This window comes from Poecilia reticulata, chromosome 18 (genome assembly GCF_904066995.2).
Source record: "Poecilia reticulata chromosome 18, P_reticulata-male-v2, whole genome shotgun sequence".
Taxonomy (NCBI): domain Eukaryota; kingdom Metazoa; phylum Chordata; class Actinopteri; order Cyprinodontiformes; family Poeciliidae; genus Poecilia; species Poecilia reticulata.
Genome location: NC_088847.1, coordinates 24240537 through 24267896, shown reverse-complemented (window position 1 = coordinate 24267896; position 27360 = coordinate 24240537). Strand labels below are relative to the sequence as shown.

Here is a 27360-nt window from a genome sequence, read left to right as displayed (position 1 = left end):
GCCTGGGTGGGTCTGCTCTGTTGTTATTACCCTGCCATTGAGAGTACACTTTAGCTGGTTGGGTGGCGAAGAGCCGGTTAATCCTCCTGGCTTCATTCTCTCTCGTGTATCTCTTTAGGCGGCTGGCCAAGGCTTGGAGCCTTTGTTTGGCAGTTTCGAGTGCTTCAGGTATGGGCATCTGGCTGTACTTCTTGGGTACTGATCTTTTCATTGCACCCCTTTGGAGCTCTGACAGTTGACTCACTTCCCTCCTTGTTATCTTGATCTTAGCCTCTAACCGTCTTTTCCATGGTGGGTATTGGGTCTCATGGTTGCTCTTATAACCAAGCATCTCAAGGATCACTGATGCTGAGTTGTATATCAGCTCATTGGTTTCTGTTATGGTGTTGGTAGGGATGGTTCTTATTGACATTAACTTCAATCTGTCATCAGTTCTCCTCAGTCTCAGGTCGGTTTCTCTCCTCTGGTCCTGAAGCTGCTGAATAATCAGATCAGCTGCAGGAACATGAAGCAGCTTGGAGACGATCTGATGGTTTTTATCAGTTTCCATCACTTCCTGTTGTTCATGATCTCCAGTTATATTTACATCACAAATGTTAAAAACTTTTCTATATTCTGCTAATGTCAGAAAAACACAATTTAATAATCATGGTGTTAAAATGAATTAATAAATGTTATTAATATCTGACATGAATGTTTAATGTCAATAAATAAAATGATGGCAGTGAAGGATGTTAAGTATATTCATAAATCAGCCATGGTGGCGCCGTCACCTCTCAGCCAATCAGAGGAGAAGCTGGCGTCAGGCGTTGGAGCAACAAGCCCCGCCCACTGGGAGCGGCTTCATGTGCAGCTACTTGTGGAAACTGGTCAGCCATTTTCCAGAAGAGTGAAACAACTTTTATGAAATATGCTGCAGTGAAGGTTCTGCTGGATTCAGCTGCATATTGTCAGAACAAACACATCAAAGTAAAGGGGAATATGGATTCTCATGAAGTTATGCAGAAATATGAGGCTGTAGATGATAAATGAGCAGAAAGAGGCTGAACAGACCTGAATGTTTCTTCACTAAACCCAAATTCCAGCAGCTTCACATCTGGAAATGGATGCAGAACCTCAGGGTTGCACCGATTAGTCGACTAGTCGATTCTTTTCTCTGCAATGAGTCGCTATCAGATGACAAAACAGATTTTTCCAAGGAAATGAAAGAAGGATGACTAGGTGAGTTCGTCAGAAAGCTCAAATTGTATAAAAATGTAAATAATTTAACAAACTGTAAATTACAGCATAGGCTCCCGCAATAGGGGCGTTGCGGCGCGGTGGTTAGCGCGGCGCCCCGCATACAGAGACTTTAGCCCGCGGTAGTCAGGAGTCCGATCCTCCATTCGCTGGGCCCATCAGGCCTCTCTCTGCTCTCTCTGCCCCCTTACAGTCAGATTGCTGTCAAATAAACTAGTGCCGAAAAAATCCTTAAATTTTTTTTTAAAACTACGGAGTAATGTGCGACAACGCGTCATGATGTCAGGCTTTTTTATCCCCCAGCTGATCAGCGTCACCTGCGTACTGAAGCTTCTAACCTGGCAGCTTTACGCTCTTATAGAAATATGGTTTGACTGCATCTGGAAACTAAGTCCAAGCTTCACCCTGAGGGTCAGATAGAGGTCATCTCTGCCGCCGTCTGCGTGTCGGTTCAGAGCCGCTGCTGAGTCAGCAGAGCTTCCCGCTGCTCATCGGGCTGAGGAGCAGCGGGAAGCTCTGCTGGATTCAACTGTAACCAAACGGGATCCGTTCATAATACGTTTGGTTTGTGAGGATCCAGAAGCGCCATGTGGTCAGTGGGATAATTTGACTCCTACAGGAGTAACTGTCCAGAGATCATCAGTATCAGCCGGTGTTTAGAAAAACAAAAAGTCAGACCGACTTTGTGACACCATCAGAGAACCAAGCTGACCAGGTTCCCTCCACCAGGAAGCTGCTGTCCTGACTTCCTGTGGAGGCTGATGGAGCGAATCGATGCTCCATCAGCCTGGAGACTCATGGAGGAAACATGTAGAGGAGGAAACTGCTGCTGAGTTAATTTATAATAAAATAAACAAAATTAAAGTTATTCTAGATGAAGGTTCGTCCTGTTAGAGGATTTATGATCATCTGATGGAAACAGAAACCAGCTGATCTGGAGGAAAGACAGGAAACTGGTAGAAATAATTAATCATTTATTAACTGACAGCAGGTTTTATTCTCTGTTAGATAAAAACCATCAGTTAACAGTTTAATGTTGGAGTTTCTGTCAATTAAAGGATTTAAACTTTCACAACAGTTTATATTAAATTTACATCAATGATGAAGAAAAACTGATTAAAGTGAAGAATGAAAAAAAAAAACAGTTTAAATCTGAACATGAATCACTGATAAACCATCGACCAATCAGCTTTAACCAATCAGCTCCAGCCAATCAGCTTCAGCCAATCAGCTCCAGCCAATCAGCTTCAGCCAATCAGCTTTAACCAATCAGCTCCAGCCAATCAGCTTTAACCAATCAGCTCCAGCCAATCAGCTTCAGCCAATCAGCTTTAACCAATCAGCTTCAACCAATCAGCTCCAGCCAATCAGCTCCAGCCAATCAGCTCCAGCCAATCAGCTCCAGCCAATCAGCTCCAGCCAATCAGCTCCAGCCAATCAGCTGCACTCGTTCCCTTTGATCAGGAAGAAAGTTCCCACAGCGACTCCCAGCAGGCCGATGGTCAGACCGACTCCACAGAAGATGGTCGGACCGGGACCGGACTGAGGAGAGTCCATCTCCACATCTGGAGAGAGAAAGAGACACATCAGGATGTTTGATTCAATCAGGTTAAATTAAAGGTTCCTGTTCCTGCTTCCGGCCTAGTCAAAGTGTCCTCACCCCAGGTCCTGGTCAGTGGTTCTGTCAGGGCCAGATGCTGCACTGAGCAGCTGTAGATGTCTCCTAGCTGAGGGACGAACTGCAGCCTGGAGATCTGGGTGAAGGTGCCGTCCTTACTGGGGAAGGGAACGTTGATGCTGGTTCCTTCAGTCACTTTCTGACCGTTTCTGGTCCAGGAGACGTTGACCGGAGCCGGATAGAAACCAGAGACGTGGCAGACCAGGATGTTCTTCTCTCCCAGCTCCACTTCGTCTCTGGGGTAAATCACCAGGCCGGAGGGGGCATCTGGGGAGAAACCAGGGGGTAAGAAGGAGGGACAGGAGCTGAACCTGATCTGGAGGATGGAGACTCTGATCCAGGAGGGTTCAGAGCAGAACCACTGATGGTGGATCAGTCAGGGGCCACATGGTTCAGAGCAGAACCACTGATGGTGGATCAGTCAGGGGCCACAGGGTTCAGAGCAGAACCACTGATGGTGGATCAGTCAGGGGCCACAATGTTCAGAGCAGAACCACTGATGGTGGATCAGTCAGGGGCCACAGGGTTCAGAGCAGAACCACTGATGGTGGATCAGTCAGGGGCCACATGGTTCAGAGCAGAACCACTGATGGTGGATCAGTCAGGGGCCACATGGTTCAGAGCAGAACCACTGATGGTGGATCAGTCAGGGGCCACAATGTTCAGAGCAGAACCACTGATGGTGGATCAGTCAGGGGCCACAATGTTCAGAGCAGAACCACTGATGGTGGATCAGTCAGGGGCCACAATGTTCAGAGCAGAACCACTGATGGTGGATCAGTCAGGGGCCACAATGTTCAGAGCAGAACCACTGATGGTGGATCAGTCAGGGGCCACAGTTCAGAGCAGAACCACTGATGGTGGATCAGTCAGGGCCACAGTCAGAGCAGAACCACTGATGGTGGATCAGTCAGGGGCCACAGGTTCAGAGCAGAACCACTGATGGTGGATCAGTCAGGGGCCCATGTTCAGAGCAGAACCACTGATGGTGGATCAGTCAGGGGCCACAATGTTCAGAGCAGAACCACTGATGGTGGATCAGTCAGGGGCCACAATGTTCAGAGCAGAACCACTGATGGTGGATCAGTCAGGGGCCACATGGTTCAGAGCAGAACCACTGATGGTGGATCAGTCAGGGGCCACGTGGTTCAGAGGAAATAAGAACTAATGAATCAGAACAGGAAATGGACTGAACCTTTACAGAGTTTATCTGTTCACACCAACCAGAGACCAGATCAGACCGACCCGGTTCTGGGTTTCTGCTGGATGTCAACCTGAATCAGGTCTGGTAATGATGGCTGGTTCACCTGAGGCAGGTCACACCTGGGCCAGATCTGTCCTAAACCTTAAAGGAAATCAGTTAAATGAAGTTATATTTTAAAAAAAATTAGAAAATTCATAATAATAATTTTGACTTGTTACTCTAGTCGTTGTTTTTGTGCATCTAAATCATATTTATTGAATGTAAAAATGTTTTTGTCTTAGTTCTTAATTGTAATGTCTAAATATAATATAATATGTTTATTGAAGTTGATTGAGTTTAATTGGGTACAACTTAAAAGTAAACTTTAATTTGATCAATAACTTTAATTTGATCTTTAACTTGAAATTAATTTTAAAGATTCCTGAGAAATTCTCCATGTAGCCATTTTTTTTGTAATTATTGAATGTTTAGTTATTTTGTGTAACAGTTTAACTCTGTTTAAATGTGAACTTGTTTTTATCTATGACCTCATTCAGGTCAGGGTTTCTTCCACCTGTTTGAACCAGGATGATGATGATGATGATGATGATGATCTACCGGATCACTTTGTGGTTGGAGTTAAATGAACTGAACTACTTTCTCATTCTGGATCTATTTGCTTTGGATGATGGACTAAAGACAGTCAGATTATTGATTGATGGATCATTAATTAATTAATCACCATGGATTCACAGATGGACTTACAATAGAAAAAACTCTTGGGTCATCAGGGTTTGTTTTTGTTGCTGTTTTTTTTTGTTTCTTGTTGGTTATATTAATAGAAAATCACTGTTATTATAAATATTATTGCATATCTTCCTAAATGTATATAAAAACATAAGCTTGACTACAGTAACTTCCTGTCTGATGTTTTATTCACACATAAAGGCTCCACAGCCGAAGCTTTTGGCCGAAGTCAGTCAGGCGCCTTAGTTACGTTACACACAGGTAGACAATGAAAAGCAGAGCATCAACATGAGAACTGAACATTTCTACTGAATGATGGGTATTTACTCAAACTACATACAAAGAACCACAAAGTTTATCAGTTTTCAACCAAACTGGCAAAAGGAGAAAACACAACAAACTGGGTCTCCCATTGATCAGGACTGAAAACCTTCAGCTCTGAAAACCTTCAGGCCTCACGGTGACCAATGGGAGACCGTCGGCTCTCTGCCAGACTTCACTGATTCACTTTAAAGCATCAAACCTGGAGCATCGTTTCACCTTCTGTCCGTCCAAACAGCTAAATGTTCTCCAGAAGGTCAACAACTTGTAAGTATAAGAAACTATTGAAAAATCCAGTAGAGAAGCAGAACAAATGTTTGAATATCTAGAAAAATCCTGATATTTTAGCTTTGGATGAATCCACTGACATTCAGTTGGTCGTATTTGTTGGGATTATTTCACAGAACTGCAGTTAGAGGAGAGTTGGTGTAACTGGGTCTATATTAATAGTTGAATATTAACACAATGTGTTTTTTCATGTATTTGTCTGCTTGACTGTTGCTGGTCCTCAGTCTCTCCTATAAGTGGTTTGGTCCTCCAGCTCCACCTGAGTTGTTATTACACCTTTATAACATTTGATGCAGCCAACACTGTTATTTAGATCGGGTTGGAGAACTGGAGCACATGCTAGGTGCTAATGCTAATACCTCCCGATGGACAGATTAAATAAATCCAGACTTGGTGTCTTGTGTTTGTCTCATCACCACAAACACAAGACAGACGTCCACAGGTCCATTTGGTGCCATGGAACGAAAACCCAGAGCATCAAGATGAAAGAAACACTCCTGGGTGGTTTTCAAGAAGCTAATTTGCAGTAATTTAAATGAAATGCAACAGAAGGTGAACCAGCCATGTTGGGATCTTGAAATGGCTAAATAGTGAGAACTACAGTTTCTAGAATATGAGCTAAAGAGTCACTAATAAACTAATAAACTAATAAACTAGAGTCTCTGGATTCCAAGTTTGTTCTAATTCCTTTTCTGGGTTAAATAGAGAGAACTGCAATAAAACAAAAAAGAGGAGAAATTAGGGCAAATGGCAACATTCAGACAAAACAAAGGGCAAAACAAAGACATGAGTGAAGGCGGTGACGTCACAGGGCCATGAAACCGCGTTGCTCAGCCTCCTGGCAGAAGTCTGATAGAGGTGTTGTTTATCTAGGAATGTCCTTGGAGCGCTCAGCTCCACAGCTGCATGGATAACAGGAGGGGTGAGGAGGGAAGAGCGTTGTGTTTTCATGTCTTCAAGGAGATTAGAGATATGCAGCCCTTCCAAGGCCACACGGGGGAAGACAATTCAGAAACAGAATGTCTTAGGGTTAGGGTTTCAATCTTCCCTAAAGTCTCTCCGATTTATCTCAGTTCCAATCATCCAGATTAGTTTGGTCGTTCCACTGAACCAAAACCAGCAACTTCTCCAAGATGGATTCCATCCCGTTAGTGGCACATTTTCTAAGGTGCAAACTCCTAGAAACAATACAAGATGTCCTCTGATCACCTCTTCTAGGAACTCTGTTAGCTTTAGCAATGTAGCAGGCAGAGATGGGGTTCCAGCTGTCCCATAAAATACAGTCGTTCCATATTTTGGCAGTTCAATGTTGCGTCCTGAAAGCGATTTGTTCCGTATTTCTATAAATGTCCGATAGACTCACCTTTCACACATAAAGACTAAGAATAATGACCAAAATAAAACAGGAAATATTAAGGTCAGCTAAAATCTCGTGGTGGGAGCTAAAGGACCCCTGAAGCTACGGACCGACGCTGTTGTCATGGTTACCTAGAGACGGACACTAGCAGCTGCGGTGAGCCGCTATCAACCTGGGTCTTTATAAAACATCCTCAACCCCAGTGGTCCCCAACCCCCGGTACCAATTGGTCCATGGACCGGTACCAGTCCGTGGACCAATTGGTACCGGGCTGCGCAAGAAATAAATATTTTCTTTTTATGTATTATTCAGTGACGTGGTCAGGGGAGGCAGAGCCTTACCTGTCATCATGGAAAATAATATAAAATCATTTATATTGCTAGTTTCACCCTGTGGTTTGTTCTATAACATATTTATTTTTTACTTTGCTTAACCAATTCTCATTAGTTTTTCTTAAAAATCGCTGAATTGTCACATTTTCCCATTCAAATGCTCAGAAGTGAAGCAGGTGAGGCAGCAGCAGCTGAGCCTCACCTGGGATTGCTCAACCTCTCGCTAACGGCACTGGCTGCCATTATATGACAGCATGTTCCTCCTGTCTGTACGCCGGCAATAAAATGGCTAAAAACATTTAATATATGGACTGATTTTCCATAATTTAGCTTATGTTTATAATGTGTAGAGACTGTGCGCCTCTAACTTGCTCTAATTTCAGATTTCTCATCAATTGAATCTTCCTCGGTCAGAAGGAAAAGGTCAACTACACCGGTGCAGCTTAGAAGGTTTATTGATGGAATAATAGCAGGTACATGGGAGATGATGGTACAGATGATGAGGTGGAGATAGGAACCATGTGGTTGGATTTGGTTTTCTATATGTGTGTGTGTGTGTGATGGTGTGTGTGTGTGTTTATCTGAAACAGAAGAAACAATAACGGTGCATATTAATAGCCATGGGGGCAAAGCGGCTATGCAGGATGAAAATGGCCTGCAGTAACACAGAGCTCCAACAGAGGGCACCATAACGCCACACATGGATTATCGGTAAAATGCAATAAACATACAAATGACAGAAACCGTCAGAAAATATGAATTAACGATAAATTTCCTCATATGCTACTACAATGGTGATGTATATCTGCAAAGGATATCAGAGAACCTGAGTTATTACAGTAATAGCTCTTATTATCTGTAGTGGCGATTGTTTGTTAAACCAAACATCCAACAAAGTTCCATTAAGCCACTGAGGCACTGGATTCAGTTGTCTTTAACGCAGGCAAAAGAAAGTTAAATATCCAAACGTGTAAGTTGTTCTTCATTATTTATTTCTTGACATCTTTGCAAAAGAAAACAATTACAGAGATAACTTTTCCTTCTACCTCTCTTGCACTGGTAAAAACCATAGGCCCCAAACCCAAATGCCTGTTGGTCCTTTACCAGGCTCCTACACTTATAGAAAGTGGACCAACCCACCTCACTTCCTGTTTGCTTAGAAAAACAATAATAATAAAACAAAAGATAAATAAAATCAACAATTATTAACCTACAAATAAGTTCTGTAAATAATACAAAAATATAAATTTAAGGATAAGCTAACAAAATTCAAATGGATAAAGAAAATAAAGAATAAATAGCTCCAACACTCCGGCCCCTAATTGTGGATAATATCACAATTATTTTAACAAGGAAAAGGAGCTATTCTCTCAAACATGCTCTTGATTCCTCAGGGTGATGCTTCCAGTAGCAAAATTAGTTTGGTCACAGGTCTTTCCAGGACACTGGTCTTTGTTTGTAATTGCACAGAACGCACCAAGCCTTTGGCATCCTGGTTTACACTCAAGACTTTGGCCATCATCCATGAACTTCTTGGAGCTGTAGAGTCTGCCATTAAGACAACATCTCCAGGAAGGAGACATCTTTTAGTTCTTGTCCATTTCTGTCTTTCCTGCATCAGAGGCAAGTACTCAGAAAGCCATCGTTTCCAGAACAGCTCTGCCATGTATTGCACCTGCTTCCACCTTTTCCTGACATAAAGATCCTTTTTGTGGAACAGTCCTGGTGGCAAAACTGGTTTGGTTTTCAGCAACAACAAATGGTTGGGTGTGAGTGCCTCAAGATCATTTGAGTCATCTGAAACTTTGGTAATAGGTCTGTCATTTAATATGGCTTCAACTTCACAAAATATTGTTTGAAGTCCTTCATCATCTAAAACTTGTTCTTTAAGAACAGAGATTAAAATGCTTCTTATGGAACGAATTAAACGCTCCCAAACTCCACCTTGGTGAGAGGCTGCTGGGATGTTAAAGTTCCATTTGATGCCATCCTGCACAAAAGCATTTTGAATTTGGCATGGTTCAGCTCAGCCAAACTCTCCTTCAGCTCTCGATTTGCACCAACAAAATTTGTGGCATTATCGGATCTGATGGTGGAAACTGGGCCTCTTCTACAGATAAACCTGCGGACTGCGTTTATACAGGAATCTGTATCGAGGGTGTATGCAATTTCCAGATGTACTGCACGGCTGGTGAAACAAGTGAACAGAACTCCATACCTTTTCAGGAGACTTCTTCCTCTTTTAACACTTACAGGACCAAAGTAATCCACTCCAACATTTGTGAAAGGAGCGACGTCAGGCAGAACTCTTTCTTCTGGCAGATCTGCCATCTTTTGTTCAACAAACTTTCCTCTGTTACGTCTGCAAACAACACAGTGAGAGATTATTTTTCTGGCAGCTGAATTAGCATTTATGATCCAGTAATTTGTCTTAATCTGGACAACATATGTGCTCTTCCTGCATGTCCCAACTGTTGATGAATATGGCGTAAAATCAGTGTAGACACATACATATCCTTTGTTAAAATTGCAGGGTGCTTTGCTTCAACAGGCATAGCTGTTTTATTCAACCTGCCACCCACTCTGAGGACCCCAGCATCTAATACTGGGTCGAGTTTGTATAGAGAACTTCTCTTAGAGACTGCTTTAAGGCCACTGGCGATTAAAGCCATTTCAGTTGTAAATTTCTGTTGTTGTGCAAACTGAATAATAGATAGCTCTGCCTTGGCTAAGTCTTCAGGAGTCAGATTTTCTTTCTTCAGAGTCGTCTTGAATCTGTCCATCTGCTTTTCTAGTTCTTTCTTTTGATTTTCTGGATCATTTTTATTCAGGTCTGCAGCAGCAAACTCTTTCCTTTTCTGTTGCAGCAACATCAGAATGTTTTTCAGCTTCAGAAACCAGGCAACAGAGGTTTTAAGTTTTGTCCAAGATGAAAAATAATGAATCAGATGGTTCGCAGCATTTTGTGATTCCTTCACAACAACACTTACTGTTAGGTCCTTTTTTGACCTCTGGGTCATCTGCAGGAATTGCATGGTGATCCACATCCAGTTTCGGCCATTCCTCTTCTGATCTGTGGAGAAATTCTGGCCCATTTATCCATCTCCTGCATCTGAGGAACTCCTCAGCTCTCAGGCCTCTGGATGCATCGTCTGCAGGATTCTCCTTGGAGGAAATGTATCTCCACTGATTCACATCTGTTGCTTCTCGGATGACAGAGATTCTGTTTGCAACAAAGGTGTGAAATCTTCTGGTTTCACTGGAGATGTATTTCAGTACCGTTGTACTATCAGTCCAGAAAACAGGTTTTTCCAACTGTATCTGCAGCTCCTTTTGCAGCAGTTTATTCACTCGGACAGCAAGAACAGCAGCTGTCAGTTCCGACCTGGGGATTGTCGTTTGCTTCATAGGTGCAACTCTTGCTTTTCCTAGAATGAAAGCAACATGCGAGATGTTATTCTTTTCCAGTTTTAGATACGACACTGTTCCATAGCCATCTTGACTTGCGTCAGAGAAATGATGGAGTTGTGCTTTGTCTGGTTTTCTGATGCAGCTTGGTTTGATGCAACGCTCCACTTTAAAACTGGATATCAGCTGGAGATCCTCCAGCCAATCAAGCCACTTTCTAGACAGAGAATGGGGAATAACTTCATCCCATTCCAGATTTTGTCAACAAAGTTCTTGAAGCAACAGTTTAGCTGACATACTGAAGGGAGCCAGGATTCCCAAGGGATCGTACAGTGAGCTAACCACAGACAAAATGCCCCTTCTGGTCTGTGGGCGGTCCTGCACAGACGTTCTGAACCTGAACTCGTCTGTTTCAATGCTCCACTGTAAACCCAGTACTCTCTCAACTGGAAGTTGGTCTTTGTCCAAATCCAGATTCTTGATATCTTTTGCTCTCCTCTCCTCTGAGATTGACATGAGCACTGTGCGACTGTTGCTGACCCATTTTGAAAGTTTGAATCCTCCTTTAGAGCAGAGGTCTGTCAGCCTCTTCACCGTGTGCACTGCATCTTCTTCTGTGGGAACAGATTTTAAATAGTCATCCACATAAAAGTTATTTCTGATTATATCAATCACTTCAGCTGGAAACTGTTGTGCGTTGTCAACAGCAGTTCTTTGCAGAGCATAATTTGCACAGCTGGGAGAAGACACTGCTCCAAACAAATGAACCAACATCCGGAACTCCTGTGCAGGTTTTGATGTGTCGCCATGACGCCACCACAGGAAACGGAGAAAGTTGACATGTTTTTCAGAGACATAAACTTGGTGAAACATGGCATCGATGTCTGCTGTTAGTGCAACAGGCTCTTTTCTAAATCTGATGAGGACTCCAACCAGAGAGTTTGTGAGGTCGGGTCCCTGTAGAAGCTGACTGTTCAGTGATGTTCCTTTATAAGTTGATCCACAGTCAAATACAACTCTCAACTTGCCTTTTGTGGGATGATGCACTCCATGATGCGGGATGTACCACAATTGTCCATCAACTTTCTGTAACTCCTCTACTGGTACGGCCTCAGCATGTCCTTGTTGCAGCATGTTGTTCATACATGCAGTGTATTCCTCCTTGTACTGAGCATCCTTTTCAAATCTCCTCCTGAGGCTCTGGAGGCGCTGCTCTGCAACACAGATGTTATTCGGCAAGCTGGGACTTTCACTCCTGAAAGGTAAGTCAATGTGATAATGACCTCCAACAAGTTTTGTTGAGTTATTAACAATGTTCATGAAAAGCAGATCCTCTCTGGACATTTCAGTTTTCTCCTCTGATGATTTTTCATTAAAATCATGATTGTACTGTTTGACCAGCATTTCTTTAAGATGCTCAACAGATATCCTGTTGGCTGTTACAGCAGTGCAGACATTTTTATTTTTGCTGTTGCTTCTAGTGTGCAGGGGACCATTTATGACCCAGCCAACTTTAGTTTTTACAGCATAAGGTCCACCATCCACACTGTTTATCACCTCCCAGGGCTCTAAAACGTTTGAAGCATCAGTTCCTATCAGTAGCTCCACATCTGCATTGATGTTATGAAGCTTAACGGGTTTAAGATGAGGCCACTGATCAATGTCTTTCTGCTGGGGAATATTCAATGTAGAAACTGGCATTGTACTTTGAGTCAAAACATCTGGTAGCTCTATGAAGTCATTTGTTTTCAGACCAGAGACTTCCAAACCAGACAAAACTTGTACATTAACAATCTTATTTTGACTCATTGTTCTCAGCAGAATATTTGTCCTTTTGCCCTTTAAGTTCAAACTTTTTGCCAGAGTTTCTGTACAGAACGTACCTGAACTTCCTGGATCAAGAAACGCATAAGTTTGTACAACTTTGTTGCTCTTTTGACTTTTAACTTTAACTGCAACAATAGAAAAAACAGCATCGTCGTCATGACCGGCCCCAATATGCCCACATGTCTGAGTGGTTGCAGTTGAGAAGTTGACATGAGACCTTGTTGTCTGTGGGGTTTGTTCTGTAGAGGCTCCTGGCTCCTTTAGCTCTATGTGAAGAACCCCTGGATGCTTTTGGTGACACACGTTGCAATCCAAACGACTCCTGCAGTCTTTGCTTGTGTGACCAACTTTCAGACAACCGAAACAAATCCCTTTTTGTTTAATGAAGGTCAACTTGTCCCGATGCATTTTAGCTTTAAACTGCATACAGTTTTCCAACAGATGATTTCTTTGTGAACAAAACAAGCAGCTGTAAAGAGCAGTAGACTTGGTCTTGTTTTCAGCTGAGTGAGTCCTGGCTTCTGGAATTGTGCTGACATTAGTGGCAAAACTGCTTCCTTTCTTTCTTTGCTTGCTGGAACTTGAAACTTTAGAGTTGCTCCCAGTTGGTGGGTCTTGGATGTTGCCAAACACTGGATCTGATGCTACTTTTACTTCTTTTATTATAAAAGCAACCAGATCAGTGAACAATGCTCGGTGGCCATTTTTCTCCTGAAGCTCATAAGCAGTAACTCTCCATTTTTCCCTCAGTTTATATGGGAGTTTCATTACAATTGTTCTCATATTTGAAGGTAAGTCCAACTCTCTCATGTAAACAATTTGTTGTGTTAGATTTGAACATCCTTGAAGGAAAAGAGAGAATGATTGAAGACTTTTCACATCATCTCCTTTAATTGGTGTCCAACTCATAATCTTCTCCATATATGCAGAAGCAATTTTATTTTCATTTCCAAAATGTTCTTCGAGGAGATCTTTGGCCTTGGAATAACCTTGATCAGGAGGTAAGTGCTGACAACTATGCACCAGATCTTTAGGCTGCCCCCTAGTGAACTGCTCCAAGAAGTGCAAACAGTCGCTCGAGTTGTCAGTTTTAGCTTCCACTCCGTTTTCAAAAGCGTTCATAAATGATCTGTACTGCAGGGGGTCCCCATCAAACACAGGGATGTTTCTGGATGGGAGAACAGACGATAAGTTTTGTTTTACAAGTAAGGCAGTGATGTCATTTTGTCTCTGCATGATGTTCACAATATCATTCTGACAGTTCTCAGAGATAGAGGGAGATTGACATTGTGTTTGCTGTGTTGCTTGAGTTGAAGAATCAACTTTTATTCTCAGACGATCCATTTGAGGTTGTTTCTGCCTTTGTTTAGGTCTGACGACAGGACAGTCGGATGATGAAGCTGCTCTTTCTTTCGGAACAAACTCATCAGCGCGAGGATTTAGCAGGGGCGTGTCCTTTGATTGGGCTCTTTCAAAATAAGAGTTCATTCCATCGGATCGTTTAGAGCCAGCAACTGAATTTATTTTTAAAACATTAAGCTTTGCATTGGTTGCTGCCAACTCTGTTTCCAAGTCTAATTTTTCCTTTTCTTGTCTCAGTTTTTCCTTTTCTTGTCTCAGTTTTTCCTCTTGAGCTTCAATCAGATGTTTTTTGTTCAACGCAGCGAATCTCTCCATGAGCGCTGCCTTTTCAGCCGCAGCTTTAATGCGAGCAGAAGAGGTGGATGAAGTCCGAGACTGCTGTGAAGATGTTTTTGAACGTGGTTTTACACTTGAAATATTAGATACACTGTCTTCAGGATTTATTTCATCCAGATCTGCAACAACCTGATCAACATTAATTTTATGTTCAGTATATGGATCTCCTGCTTCATGCAACCAGTCCTTTACATTGTCCATAAATTCAGAGAATGCCGTCACCTTGGACCGAAAATATACAGTTTGCCTTTTCACTTCTTCTTCTGGTAATGGCAAACTTAAGAAGGATTCATGTAAATCGGTTGCATCTTGATAGCACTTAATAAACTTGACAAAGTTAGAAGATACATCCGGAACATTTTCTTGTGACGTCATTAATGCGGAGATTTTCTCCATAAATTTTGAAGCTTGTTTACACTTTAAACTTCGTTTTTCTTGACATGTTTTTATATAAAACTCCAAACCCTTTTGTGTGAATTTAATGGTTCTTTTCTCTTGTGACATCTCAGTGTCATCCTCTTTGCTCTTTACATCAGACATTTTAGCGATTCTTTGAATTATTTCACACATTCAAAAGCGGCATAATCCAAGAATCCACAGATGAAGCACAAACGTGTCTCTTTGTTTAAAGAGGTTGATTCTTGTGAACAAACATTTCCATGATGGGCGTCGGCACACGCCTGGATCCAATTAGGCGTCAACTTGTCACATCAAACACATTTCATCAGTCTTTGCAGTGAAATAATGTCTTTAAACTCCAGTAGTTTCACCGTTTTCCTATACGGCTTGAACAATATTACCACGAACCAGTTTGATGAATGAGTGACGTGTCAATCCAGGCTTGACGCAGCAGTCGCTTGATTTCATCAAAGACCATCCACAACCTTTTGTTTGATGATGATCCTTGAAATCCATAAATCCAGGATGTCAATTGATGTCGGAATTTAGTCCTTTTAGTCCACGGGCTGGTTCCTTACTTGATCCATGGGGTGTTTTTTACTGATCCATGGGGAGGTTTTTACTGATGTAGTGGCGATTGTTTGTTAAACCAAACATCCAACAAAGTTCCATTAAGCCACTGAGGCACTGGATTCAGTTCTCTTTAACGCAGGCAAAAGAAAGTTCAATATCCAAACGTGTAAGTTGTTCTTCATTATTTATTTCTTGACATCTTTGCAAAAGAAAACAATTACAGAGATAACTTTTCCTTCTACCTCTCTTGCACTGGTAAAAACCATAGGCCCCAAACCCAAATGCCTGTTGGTCCTTTACCAGGCTCCTACACTTATAGAAAGTGGACCAACCCACCTCACTTCCTGTTTGCTTAGAAAAACAATAATAATAAAACAAAAGATAAATAAAATCAACAATTATTAACCTACAAATAAGTTCTGTAAATAATACAAAAAATATAAATTTAAGGATAAGCTAACAAAATTCAAATGGATAAAGAAAATAAAGAATAAATAGCTCCAACATTATCGGTAGCCAGAGAAACACGAGGCTAATTTCACATCCTAAGCTAATAACTGACAGAAACCCAAATATCAGGCAGAAAAATTTATATTTACGTAATAAAAACGCACACAGGTCTCATAGACACGGGACTAAAGAAGGATTGATGCTGGATGCTGTCCTGGATGGATTTTATGCCACCGAGTCTCAGAAGCACAGAAAATAACTTGTTCATCTACGTGAACTACAAAAACGAACAGATGCATCATGGGTAATGTAGTGCTAAACGAATGGACGGACTTTTAACCTAATGTACAGTGTGTTTGTAGCTAAATGAGCTGTGTGAAGCTGACACCCCACCCACGTCAAAAAATCCAGCAAATAGTCTGAATGGTTAGTGCTCCGTTTGTGCAGGTTTGTGCCGTTAAAATTTTCGTTTGTGCAGTTTTGGTTTCTGAGATATTAAAAGTTATAATTTTGACCGATGACGTCACCGTCACCCTATCATGTTCCAAATCAAACCTAAGTGTGGGCTACTTCTTTTAACTCTTCAGATTCTCAGCTGTTGTACAATGTGTACATTTTGTTTTGAACTTCAATAAAGACTTAGAACAAGAAAAATGTGTCTCATTTCAAGAAATGTTTTAAGATAGCAATGTTTTTTCACGAACGTAGCAATAATTGAATCCTGCTAATAAAGGACATGCAGCCTGACCCTAACGTAATGTGTATAACCTGTTCTAACCTGCTAGTTGCTTGAGCAAAGTTTTTGCAGAGTAAAACGGAAATGTGTCATTATTTCAAAGTTCATCCAAGTAATGTACTTAATATTTAGTAAATATATTTTCAATGCAACGACTTTCATTTCATCCAATTTCTTACATTAAATGTGTATGGGCTTCAAGGATTTTGAAAAAGCTCCACATGTTTTGCGAACTTTGACATAGTTCTCACACAGCTGGGATTGGCTCCCCCCACACTGTAGTGAGCCCCCTCCCCCACAACCCCCGATCTTGTTTTGGCGGCAGAGCAAGTGTAATTTCAACCTCTCGTTAATATTCTAGCGGTCTCAAATCGTTTTGAATAAGTCATTTTTGGAATTTTTTCAACCCCGATTTTGATTTTTGAACAAGGTAAGTAATTAATGCTCAACTAGCAAATTGGCCTTTACAGGCTCATGTAATGTTTTTACACGTTTGCTGCATAATCAGCAGACAGTACATCAACAATGTGAATATAATTCTTCAGACCACCTCCGAAATCAAAGCACAGTTGAACAGGTTATACACATTACGTCAGGGTCAGGCTGCATGTCCTTTATTAGCAGGATTCAATTATTGTGGAGAGAAGTGAAAAAACATTGCTATCTTAAAACATTTCTTGAAATGAGACACATTTTTTCTTGTTCTAAGTCTTTATTGAAGTTCAAAACAAAATGTACACATTGTACAACAGCTGAGAATCTGAAGAATTACAAGAAGTAGCCCACACTTAGGTTTGATTTGGAACGTGATAGGGTGACGGTGACGTCATCGGCCAAAATTATAACTTTTAATATCTCAAAGACGAAAGCTGCACAAACGAAAATTTTAACGTCACAAACCTACACAAACGGAGCACTAACCATTCAGACTATTTGCTGGATTTTTTGACGTGGGTGGGGTGTCAGCTTCACACAGCTCACTAACTGTGTGTGTATCGTGTTTTGTGTGGGAGGAGAAACGGCAGAGAACAGACTGGAGGTGAGGCAGGCAGTTCTCTGGCCTCACCGCTGGGGGCGCTCATGATCCCAGATATAGTGACAGCACAACTGCAGAGTAAGACACAGCGAGCTAGCCATGGAGCTAGCCATGGAGCTAGCCATGGAGCTAGCCACACAGTAAATACGTACAGCGATATATTTGTTTTCTCCTCTCGTCAACATGAAAGATACATTTCTACACTAACAGTTTTCTAAAGTTTCAACTGAAGCAGGAGATGATAACTAAAGTTAGACCAACACCGGAGCTGAAGGTTTTACTTCAGGACAGTTTGATTCTCAGACGGAGTAGAAAAGACATGGAGGATCAACTTGGCTTTGGATGAACGGATATTTTATACAGAATTAGCGGCGCATGGATTTCATTGATAAGTAAAGGTAAGACAGCAATAAGATGTTTTTGTTTAGTTTTTTAATTAAATGCGTTTTGTGGGCCACAGTTAATGTCTAAATAATTCAGTAAAGTAGAAGCTAATCTACCACAGCAATTATTAATAAAACATTAAGCCTAAAACGTCCTACAACAACAGACTGAATGTTCTGATCTGTGTGCAAAATTCATGAATGTTTTTGGTGTTAAATGCTAAAACACAAAGTGGCATTGTTGTCAGTTGCTATGGCAACGGGTTAGGGTTAGCTGCTTGAGCCACAAGCAGCAGAATGAGTAGAAACAGATCAGATGTGTTTGGAAAGTTTCTCTGCAAAGGGGAAAAGGCCCAGAGAAGAGACAGGAGGATGGATTTATCCCGGACCGGTAGGTGAGTCCCACATTACAAGCCGCTCTGCGTAACATGCGGCGACCGGCTGCTAATGAGGCAATGAAGCTTCAAGCTGCTTCACCACGTAGAGACCAAGCAGGCTGTGGATATCAGCAACACTTCAGGTGTTATTGTCTCCCATCACTCCCTGATGGACCGTCTGGTTGCAGAGAAACAAGCTCAGGGCTCCGTTAGTCATTATCGTGAGTTAAAATGTTCACTAAAGTAAAATGTTTGTTTTTGTGGCGCATCTGTATCTTATTTTGAAAGGATATGTAAACGTTACCATAGCGACCAGAGTCAGAGCGTTTGGGTCGAGAGGAGATGAGTAGAGCTTGTGAGTCTTAAGTCTGGTTTAGACGGAAAGATTTCAGAATGTCGGCCGATTCTCCAAACCTCTGTGACCACAGAGCTGATAAAGTCCAACAGGTTCGATCGGTTCGTGTGTCCAAGGCAGGAGGAGCAACACGAACCGATTCCAGTCAGAACATCCCGATTCCAGAGGATAATCCAGGAAAACCCCAACATGGCGGGAAATTAGAATAACAAACACGGATGACGATTCCAGACGGTTGGTACAGCAATAACAGATCTTTAATGTATTGTGGTGCTAAACCGTTCAGTGATTTATAAACTAACATCAGGATTTTAAAGTCTATTCTTTGAGCTACAGGGAGCCAGAGGAGGGACTTTAAACCTGGAGTTAGGTCTCCATCTTCCTGGTTTTAGTGAGAACAGCAGCAGCAGCTTCTGGATCAGCTGCAGCTGGAGGATTGATTTATTAGTCAGACCTGTGAAGACGCTGCTGCATGAATCAATGCGGCTAAAGATAAACGCAGGATGAGTTTCTCTGATCTGAGACATCAGTCCTCTAATCCTAGAGATGTTCTTCAGGTGATAGAAGGCCGACTTTGTGACTGTCTTAATGTGGCTCTGAAGGTTCAGGTCAGAGGTCATCACTACTCCCAGGTTTCGGGCTGATCGCTGGTTTTCAGTTGTAATAACTGAAGCTGTGCATTGATTCTAGATCTATAACTCTAGATCTATAACTCTAGATGTATTAAATCATTGTGACTACACTAGCTAACTTTTAAACAAAGTTAGCAGTAAAATATTGGACATGTGACGATCCCAGAACTAAAACAGCTTAACCAAAAAGATTTAGTTCCATATATTAAAGTAAACTGACGTTATAAAGATGTTATAAACAGGTTATTACCGACAGATTGTACTTCATGTGTTTCAGATTCCATATTAAACAATCTGACATTTTCAGTATCGTTTGTTTCCATTACTTCTTGTTTCTGACCCAGACGTGGAACCAAGTCTCTGTTTAGTCGAGTCTCAAGTCTTCAGAATTTAATGTAAATAATAAACCATGTGCTCTTAAACTCAAACACTCAGTGGACTCATTGCACATGAAGCCCAGTGGTTTTGGATGTGATGGTAAAATAAATACCCGTCAGTCCAAGTGGGTTAAATCTAGAGCTAATCTGAGTATTGATAAAAACATGTGGCCTGAATCACTAACAATGACACAAATAATGAGCTGCATTACCATCCAGAAACACTCAGAACTGCCCCACAGCGCCACCTTCAGGATCCCTACAATGGTACAACTTTTCATTGTTACAGCAATTTCTGAAGGAGAGCAAAATTACTGGGTTTTGATTTGTTTTCTAGTAAAATTAGAAAGAGATGTTAGCTAGCAGGTAGAGATGTTTGCTAGCAGGTAGAGATGTTTGCTAGCAGGTAGAGATGTTTGCTAGCAGGTAGAGATGTTAGCTAGAAGGAAGAGATTCTAAGTAGCAGAGAGAGAGATTAGCTAGAAGGTACAGATGTTAGCTAGCAGGCAGAGATATTAGCTAGCAGGTACAGATGTTAGCTAACAGGTAGAGATGTTTGCTAGCAGGTAGTGATGTTAGCTAGCAGGTAGAGATGTTAGCTAGAAGGCAGAGATGTTAGCTAGCAGGTAGAGATGTTAGCTAGCAGGTAGAGATGTTAGCTAGCAGGTAGAGATGTTAGCTAGCAGGCAGAGATGTTAGCTAGCAGGTAGAGATGTTAGCTAGAAGGCAGAGATGTTAGCTAGCAGGTAGAGATGTTAGCTAGCAGGTAGAGATGTTAGCTAGCAGGAAGAGATTCTAAGTAGCAGAGAGAGAGATTAGCTAGAAGGTACAGATGTTAGCTAGCAGGCAGAGATATTAGCTAGCAGGTACAGATGTTAGCTAGCGGGCAGAGATGTTAGGTGCCTATCTGACCTGCAGAATGTTTCACATCATCAACCTGAAGCTGTTCTCTCTCCATCCTCAGAAGGAAGCATCAGAGGTGAAAACAGCCTGATGTGCAGCATTGACTGAACATCTGCAGAAAGTTTCTCTGAGCTGAAACCAAAGCATCGTTAACCCTTTCACTGCAGCCGTTAACCCTTTTATTGCAGCATTAACCCTTTCACTGCAGACCTGGCCTAGTTAAAGGCTCGTGGTGCTTCAGCCTCACAGCTGACTGGACTTTGTGATGATGACAGAATGTAGTGAAGTTTGGCCTCCATTTAAATATCCCAGGATAAAACAGGCTGAACTCTAACCTCACCGTTTGCATCATCAGTTCTTTCTACCCTGCAGCAGGTTTAGGTCTGAACTTACTGACAGTCAAAGGTCAAAGTTCACATTTTTAATTCTTTACTGTAAATTATTAATATTTAAGGTTTCAGAGCCACAGACTGAAACTAAAGGTCATCGTTACGCTAACAAAGGTCTTCAGGTGTTGGCCGTTTACCCCTGACCTTTAACCTCTCAGCCTGACTCCAGGGTTAAAGTTCATAAATAGTTTATCATAATCAGATATTGATCTCTGGTTTCTCTTTGTGTCGTTTTAATCTGGATTAAATCTGGTTCTGCTTTTTAATCTGATCTCTCTCCCTATTGGCTGGTCACACAGCTGCTGCCCTCTGATTGGCCGGGGGGCGGGGCTAAGCAGGTCTGTTAGAGAGGAACTGATGGACCAGAACCAGAACCGGACCTCCAGCTCTCATGTTGACCTGCTGGGTTTGGTTCTATTATGGGATGTTCCCAGTAACCATCATTGTCTTTACTGGGAGCAGGACAGTTATTGATTATTGATTATTGATGAAATGATCAATTCCTGATTTATTTCTAATTATTGAATCTGTGAGAATATTTTAGTTATTTATTCTGTTTCTTTTGTTTCTGATTCATTTTAAGGTTTAGTAAATAAATTATTTAACTTATTGATGGAATAAAGTTAATAAAAAGTTTTAATTATAATATTATATAAATCAGATGAAGAGCCATAAATATTAAATTATTCACATTAAATGTTTAACATATAGAATCAACCCAGAGAGTAAAATATGTTTTCATGTATTAATGAAGCTCTGCGTGTTATTAATGGTTAATAAACAGTTAATAGAGTCATAATAAACTGAACAGATTTAATAAACAGATAAACAGGATGTTTCCTCACTGACTGGGTTTAATTTACATATTATGATTAATAATTATTAGTTTATGATCAAAATGATCAGAGGAGAAAATCAATCAGTTTAAATAGTTATTGTTGTTTACCGTTTTCATCTGGAATGTCCTTCATGGCGATGCGACCGACCTTCAGGTTTCCTCTGCAGATCTGTTGATTAGCCACAGCTGTTTCATAAGTTCCTTCCACGTAGTTGAAATGACCACCAAGAGGGAGCTCAGGTTGGATTCCTTCCTTCTTCTTGAAGTCGGCGTACCACTTCTCCTCTCCATCCAGAGTGTACATCATCTCTCCATCAGAGTCTGAACATCCAGTGATAGCAAGGTCCTCATGTAGAACTAGAACACAGAGAGAAACTGATGAAGAACCTGCAGCAGAACCAGCGGGTCCATCAGAACCCGGTCAGAACCAGCGGGTCCATCAGAACCCGGTCAGAACCAGAGAAACTCACCGTCAGCAGAGACCCAGAGGACCCCGCTGAGGAAGAGGAGCAGCTTCATCTTCATCATTCAGGCTCTCAGAGACTCTGACAGAAACTGAAGCTGCTGCTGGAACCAAAGGCTGGCAGCAGCCAATCAGAGGGCAGGAGGGCTGTGACGTCACCAGGAGCTAGGCAGAGGAAGGCTGGGGCTGCTGGAGGCCAGGACTGGTTCTGGAGGAAACCAGTAGAACCGGATCAGAACCAGCTGGTGGATCTTTATCTGTAAACTTTGTTCTTTTAAATGTATTAAATTCTGTCTGACCTGCTGGTTCTGGTCCGGTTCTGATCCGGTTCTGATCAGTCGGCTTGTTCTGTCAGGAGATCCAGTTCTTCTATAGTTTTCATTTAGTTTCTCTCTGTGGAACCAGAACCGGTCCATTGGATGAGCAGAGACCTGGTACCGGGACAGAACCAGAACCTAAAGTTCCTGCAGACAGAAGAACCAGAACAGAACCAGAACAGAACCAGAACCAGTTCCTCTCTCTGGTCTCCAGCCTGTTCTACCCGGTAACCAGTGATGCTGGGTCATGTGACTGTGTTCTGGTTTTTACAGCCGGTCCCATCAGAACCAGTTAGTTGCTGTGACTGGGAGAGAGAGAGAGAGACATGGCTCCATCAGCGCTCGGCTGGCTGCTGGTCATCATCACCGTCCACTCTGCAGGTATGATCAATAACCAATAATCACTGTTAGTTAATGATCAATAACCAATAATCACTGTTAGTTAATGATCAATAACCAATAATCACTGTTAGTTAATGATCAATAACCAATAATCACTGTTAGTTAATGATCAATAACCAATAATCACTGTTAGTTAAAGATCAATAACCGATAATCACTGTTAGTTAATGATCAATAACCAATAATCACTGTTAGTTAATGATCAATAACCGATAATCACTGTTAGTTAATGATCAATAACCAATAATCACTGTTAGTTAATGATCAATAACCAATAATCACTGTTAGTTAATGATCAATAACCAATAATCACTGTTAGTTAAAGATCAATAACCGATAATCACTGTTAGTTAATTATCAATAACCGATAATCACTGTTAGTTAATGATCAATAACCGATAATCACTGTTAGTTATTATAGGGATCAATGGTTTAAACTGCATCAGGCTGTAGAGCAATCAGGATCAATAATCTGATCAATACTATAATATCTGGATCAGTTCTGCTCTGGAATCACTGATTATTGATCATCAATACACTAATCGTTACTTCAGTCCATTAAATGGTAATCAATGTGGGCCTGATCTGATCAATAACTGATAATGAATCAATGCTGAGGTTCTGTTCTGGTTCCAGATGGATTCAGAGAATTTGGAGTGACTCGTTGTGTCTTTAACTCGTCTGAGCTCAAAGACATTCAGTACATCTACTCCGACTATTACAACAAGCTGGAGTTCATCAGGTTTGACAGCAACGTGGGGAAGTTTGTTGGATACACGGAGCTGGGAGTGAAGAACGCTGAACGGTTCAACAGCAACCCATCAGAGATCGCTGGGAGGAAAGCTCAGAGGGAGACCTACTGTCTGAACAACGTCGGTATCTGGTACGGGAATCCACTGGATAAATCAGGTGAGCCGATTTGATCGATTCCTGACTGATAATCATTAAACTGGATTTATTATTGATCAGCATTAACCAATATTGATCTGATTATGGATCTGATCAGGTTATTGATAAATTATTTACTGCTGGACTTTAATATTAAACATTAATAAATTGATCATCAATATTAAATGTATCGAAATATCAATAACAGAAACTTTCAATAATCAATTAAATCTGGAAACAATCAGAAAAAATAATTTATAAATATAAACTTTATTTTCACTATAAACTGAAGTTACATCAGATCCATTATTGATTATCTGTGATTTATCTATATATACTTTATCTGACCCAGTGTGTTTATAATTATAGTTATTATCTATAACTATATAAACCTGATCAGTTTGGATCAATAACCAGTAAATGTATCTATTTCCTCCAGTTCTCCCAGCAGCTCCAGTCAAACTGGTTTTATCATCAATAATCAACACAGAAACTGATAATATTGATATAATCATCAGGTATTGATCCCAGCCAATAACAAACCAATAACCCGTCATTGATCCTCCAGTCGCCCCCACCGTGAAGCTCCACTCCAGGACGCCCCCTGCTGGCCACCACCCCTCCATGCTGGTCTGCAGAGTTTATGATTTCTACCCTAAAACCATCAAAGTCCGGTGGCTGAGAGACGGACAGGAAGTGACATCAGACGTCACCACCACTGACGAGATGGAGGACGGAGACTGGTACTACCAGGTCCACTCTACGCTGGAGTACACGCCCAGGTGGGTCAGAACCAGAACCAGTAGAACCACTGGGACCATTAGAACCATTAGAACCAGAACCACTGGTACTACCAGGTCCACTCTACGCTGGAGTACACGCCCAGGTGGGTCAGAACCAGAACCAGTAGAACCATTAGAACCACTGGGACCAGTAGGACCATTAGAACCAGAACCACTGGTACTACCAGGTCCACTCTACGCTGGAGTACACGCCCAGGTGGGTCAGAACCAGAACCAGGACCATTAGAACCATTAGAACCACTGGGACCAGTAGGACCAGAACCACTGGGACCAGTAGGACCAGAACCAGGACCAGTAGAACCATTAGAACCAGAACCACTGGTACTACCAGGTCCACTCTACGCTGGAGTACACGCCCAGGTGGGTCAGAACCAGAACCAGGACCATTAGAACCACTGGGACCAGTAGGACCAGAACCAGGACCAGTAGAACCATTAGAACCACTGGGACCAGTAGGACCATTAGAACCAGAACCACTGGTACTACCAGGTCCACTCTACGCTGGAGTACACGCCCAGGTGGGTCAGAACCAGAACCAGTAGAACCAGAACCAAGAGGACTACTAGGACCATTAGAACCACTAGGACCAGTAGGACCATTAGAACCACTAGGACCAGTAGGACCATTAGAACCAGAACCAGTAGAACCAGAACCAAGAGGACTACTAGGACCAGAACCACGACCATTAGAACCACTGGGACCAGTAGGACCAGAACCACTGGTACTACCAGGTCCACTCTACGCTGGAGTACACACCCAGGTGGGTCAGGACCAGAACCAGGACCAGTAGAACCATTAGAACCACTGGGACCAGTAGGACCATTAGAACCAGAACCACTGGTACTACCAGGTCCACTCTACGCTGGAGTACACGCCCAGGTGGGTCAGAACCAGAACCATTAGAACCATTAGAACCACTGGGACCAGTAGGACCAGAACCACTGGTACTACCAGGTCCACTCTACGCTGGAGTACACACCCAGGTGGGTCAGAACCAGAACCAGGACCACTAGAACCACTGGGACTGTTAGAACCAGAACCATTACAACCAAAACTACTATAGCCAGAACCAGTAGGACCAGAACCTCTGAAGTCTGACCCAGTTTCCTGTTGGTTCTGACCCGGTTCTGCTCCTGTCTCTGCAGGTCTGGAGAGCGGATCTCCTGCAGGGTGGAACACGCCAGCCTGAAGGAGCCTCTGGTCACCGACTGGGGTAAGAAGGAGGACGATGGAGACACCTGGGGAGGGACACCTGGCTGACTTGTCTCTCTGCCCCCCCTGTCCTAACCTGTCCCCTGTCCTCTCTGCCCCCCCGTCCTAACCTGTCCCCTGTCCTCTGTCCTCTCTGTCCCTCAGAACCGTCCATGCCGGACTCAGACAGGAACAAACTGGCCATCGGAGCTTCAGGACTGATCCTGGGTCTGATCCTGTCTCTGGCTGGATTCATCTACTACAAGAGGAAGGCCAGAGGTCAGAACCAGAACCTGGACAGAACCAGTCTGACCCAGTTCTACTCCCAGTACCAGGTTCTGACCCGGTCCATTGTTTCTCTTCCAGGTCGCATTCTGGTTCCGACCAGCTGAGCCCGGATGGAGGTTCTGGTTCCTCCTGCTTCCTGCTGAACTGGACCATCTGACCCAGAACCAGAACGTCTCAGAGGAGGATCCAGTTCTCCATGTGGCCCGGTTCTGGTTCTGGTGGCCCGGCTGCTTCTCTTCCTCTAATCATCTTCATCAATAATCAGATTTTATTCTTTGATGTTTGGAAATAAAATCAATAAACCATCAGAACCTCTAATGTCGTCATGAACTGGATCCAGCCAGAACCGGTTTCAGCAGCTAAGTCGGTTGCTAGGCAACGGTGCATCGCTAGGCAACGGTGCATCGCTAGGCAACGGTGCATCGCTAGGCAACGGTGCATCGCTAGGCAACGGTGCATCGCTAGGCAACGGTGCATCGCTAGGCAACGGTGCATCGCTAACGTATTGTGAGCAGCTAAGTCGGTTGCTAGGCAACGGTGCATCGCTAACGTATTGTGAGCAGCTAAGTCGGTTGCTAGGCAACGGTGCATCGCTAACGTATTGTGAGTTAAACAGGAAGTTCCTGAAATGGCTCATTTTCATTAAACATCAAGTTACTGTGAAAACAGCAGCCAAACCTGCAGTAACACTTTCACCCTGATGGTGGCGCTGTGAGCGACTCAAACTGGTTCTGGTGGCTGAGGAGGATCCAGTGGATCAGAACCCGGTCTGAAGAACCAGAGTTCAGACAGAACCAGGTTCTGATGCTGCCCCCTGCTGGCTGAACTCTGCAGCTGCAGCAGGAACTGATGACCCGGTTCTGTTTTCAGAGACCCGACCCGGTTTGATTAAAGGGTTCTGATGGGCTGAGTCAGAACCAATGGATCCAGGTGAGACGGACCGACTCACCTGGATCACCTGGGATGGAGGATCGGTTCTGTTCCCCTCTGGTTCTGTTCCCTCCTGGTTCTGTTCCCTCCTGGTTCTGTTCCCTCCTGGTTCTGTTCCCTCCTGGTTCTGTTCCCTCCTGGTTCTGTTCCCTCCTGGTTCTGTTCCCTCTGGTTCTGTTCCCTCTGGTTCTGTTCCCCCCGGTTCTGTTCCTCTGGTTCTGTTCCCTCCTGGTTCTGTTCCCTCTGGTTCTGTTCCCTCCTGGTTCTGTTCCCCCTGGTTCTGTTCCCTCTGGTTCTGTTCCCTCTGGTTCTGTTCCCTCCTGGTTCTGTTCCCTCCTGGTTCTGTTCCCTCTGGTTCTGTTCCCTCTGGTTCTGTTCCCTCCTGGTTCTGTTCCCTCCTGGTTCTGTTCCCTCTGGTTCTGTTCCCTCCTGGTTCTGTTCCCCTGGTTCTGTTCCCTCCTGGTTCTGTTCCCTCCTGGTTCTGTTCCCTCTGGTTCTGTTCCCTCCTGGTTCTGTTCCCTCTGGTTCTGTTCCCTCCTGGTTCTGTTCCCT

At 42.8% G+C, this 27360-nt stretch overlaps 2 protein-coding genes across 3 annotated transcripts; one reads left to right on the top strand and one right to left on the bottom strand.

Moving 5' to 3' along the window:
• Window positions 1-2196: 2196 nt before the first annotated feature.
• LOC103460900 (HLA class II histocompatibility antigen, DR alpha chain-like) lies at window positions 2197-22611 on the bottom strand. Of its 2 annotated transcripts, none has more exons than XM_081599387.1 (5): window positions 22531-22611; window positions 21997-22197; window positions 21635-21883; window positions 2900-3184; window positions 2197-2804 (listed from the first exon to the last, which is right to left on the bottom strand). In XM_081599387.1, exons 2-5 carry the CDS (start codon window positions 22052-22054, stop codon window positions 2677-2679), a joined length of 720 nt encoding a protein of 239 aa, XP_081455513.1. In that variant the 5' UTR covers window positions 22055-22197; window positions 22531-22611; the 3' UTR covers window positions 2197-2676. The 2 variants fall into 2 exon arrangements, with proteins under 2 accessions (XP_081455513.1, XP_008401442.2); XM_008403220.3 differs by lacking the exon at window positions 22531-22611 and adding an exon at window positions 22289-22427.
• LOC103461570 (H-2 class II histocompatibility antigen, E-S beta chain) lies at window positions 22555-26189 on the top strand. The gene is made up of 6 exons (XM_081599385.1): window positions 22555-22687; window positions 23345-23617; window positions 24165-24378; window positions 25545-25612; window positions 25756-25869; window positions 25957-26189. Exons 1-6 carry the CDS (start codon window positions 22633-22635, stop codon window positions 25980-25982), a joined length of 750 nt encoding a protein of 249 aa, XP_081455511.1. The 5' UTR covers window positions 22555-22632; the 3' UTR covers window positions 25983-26189.
• Window positions 26190-27360: the final 1171 nt, after the last annotated feature.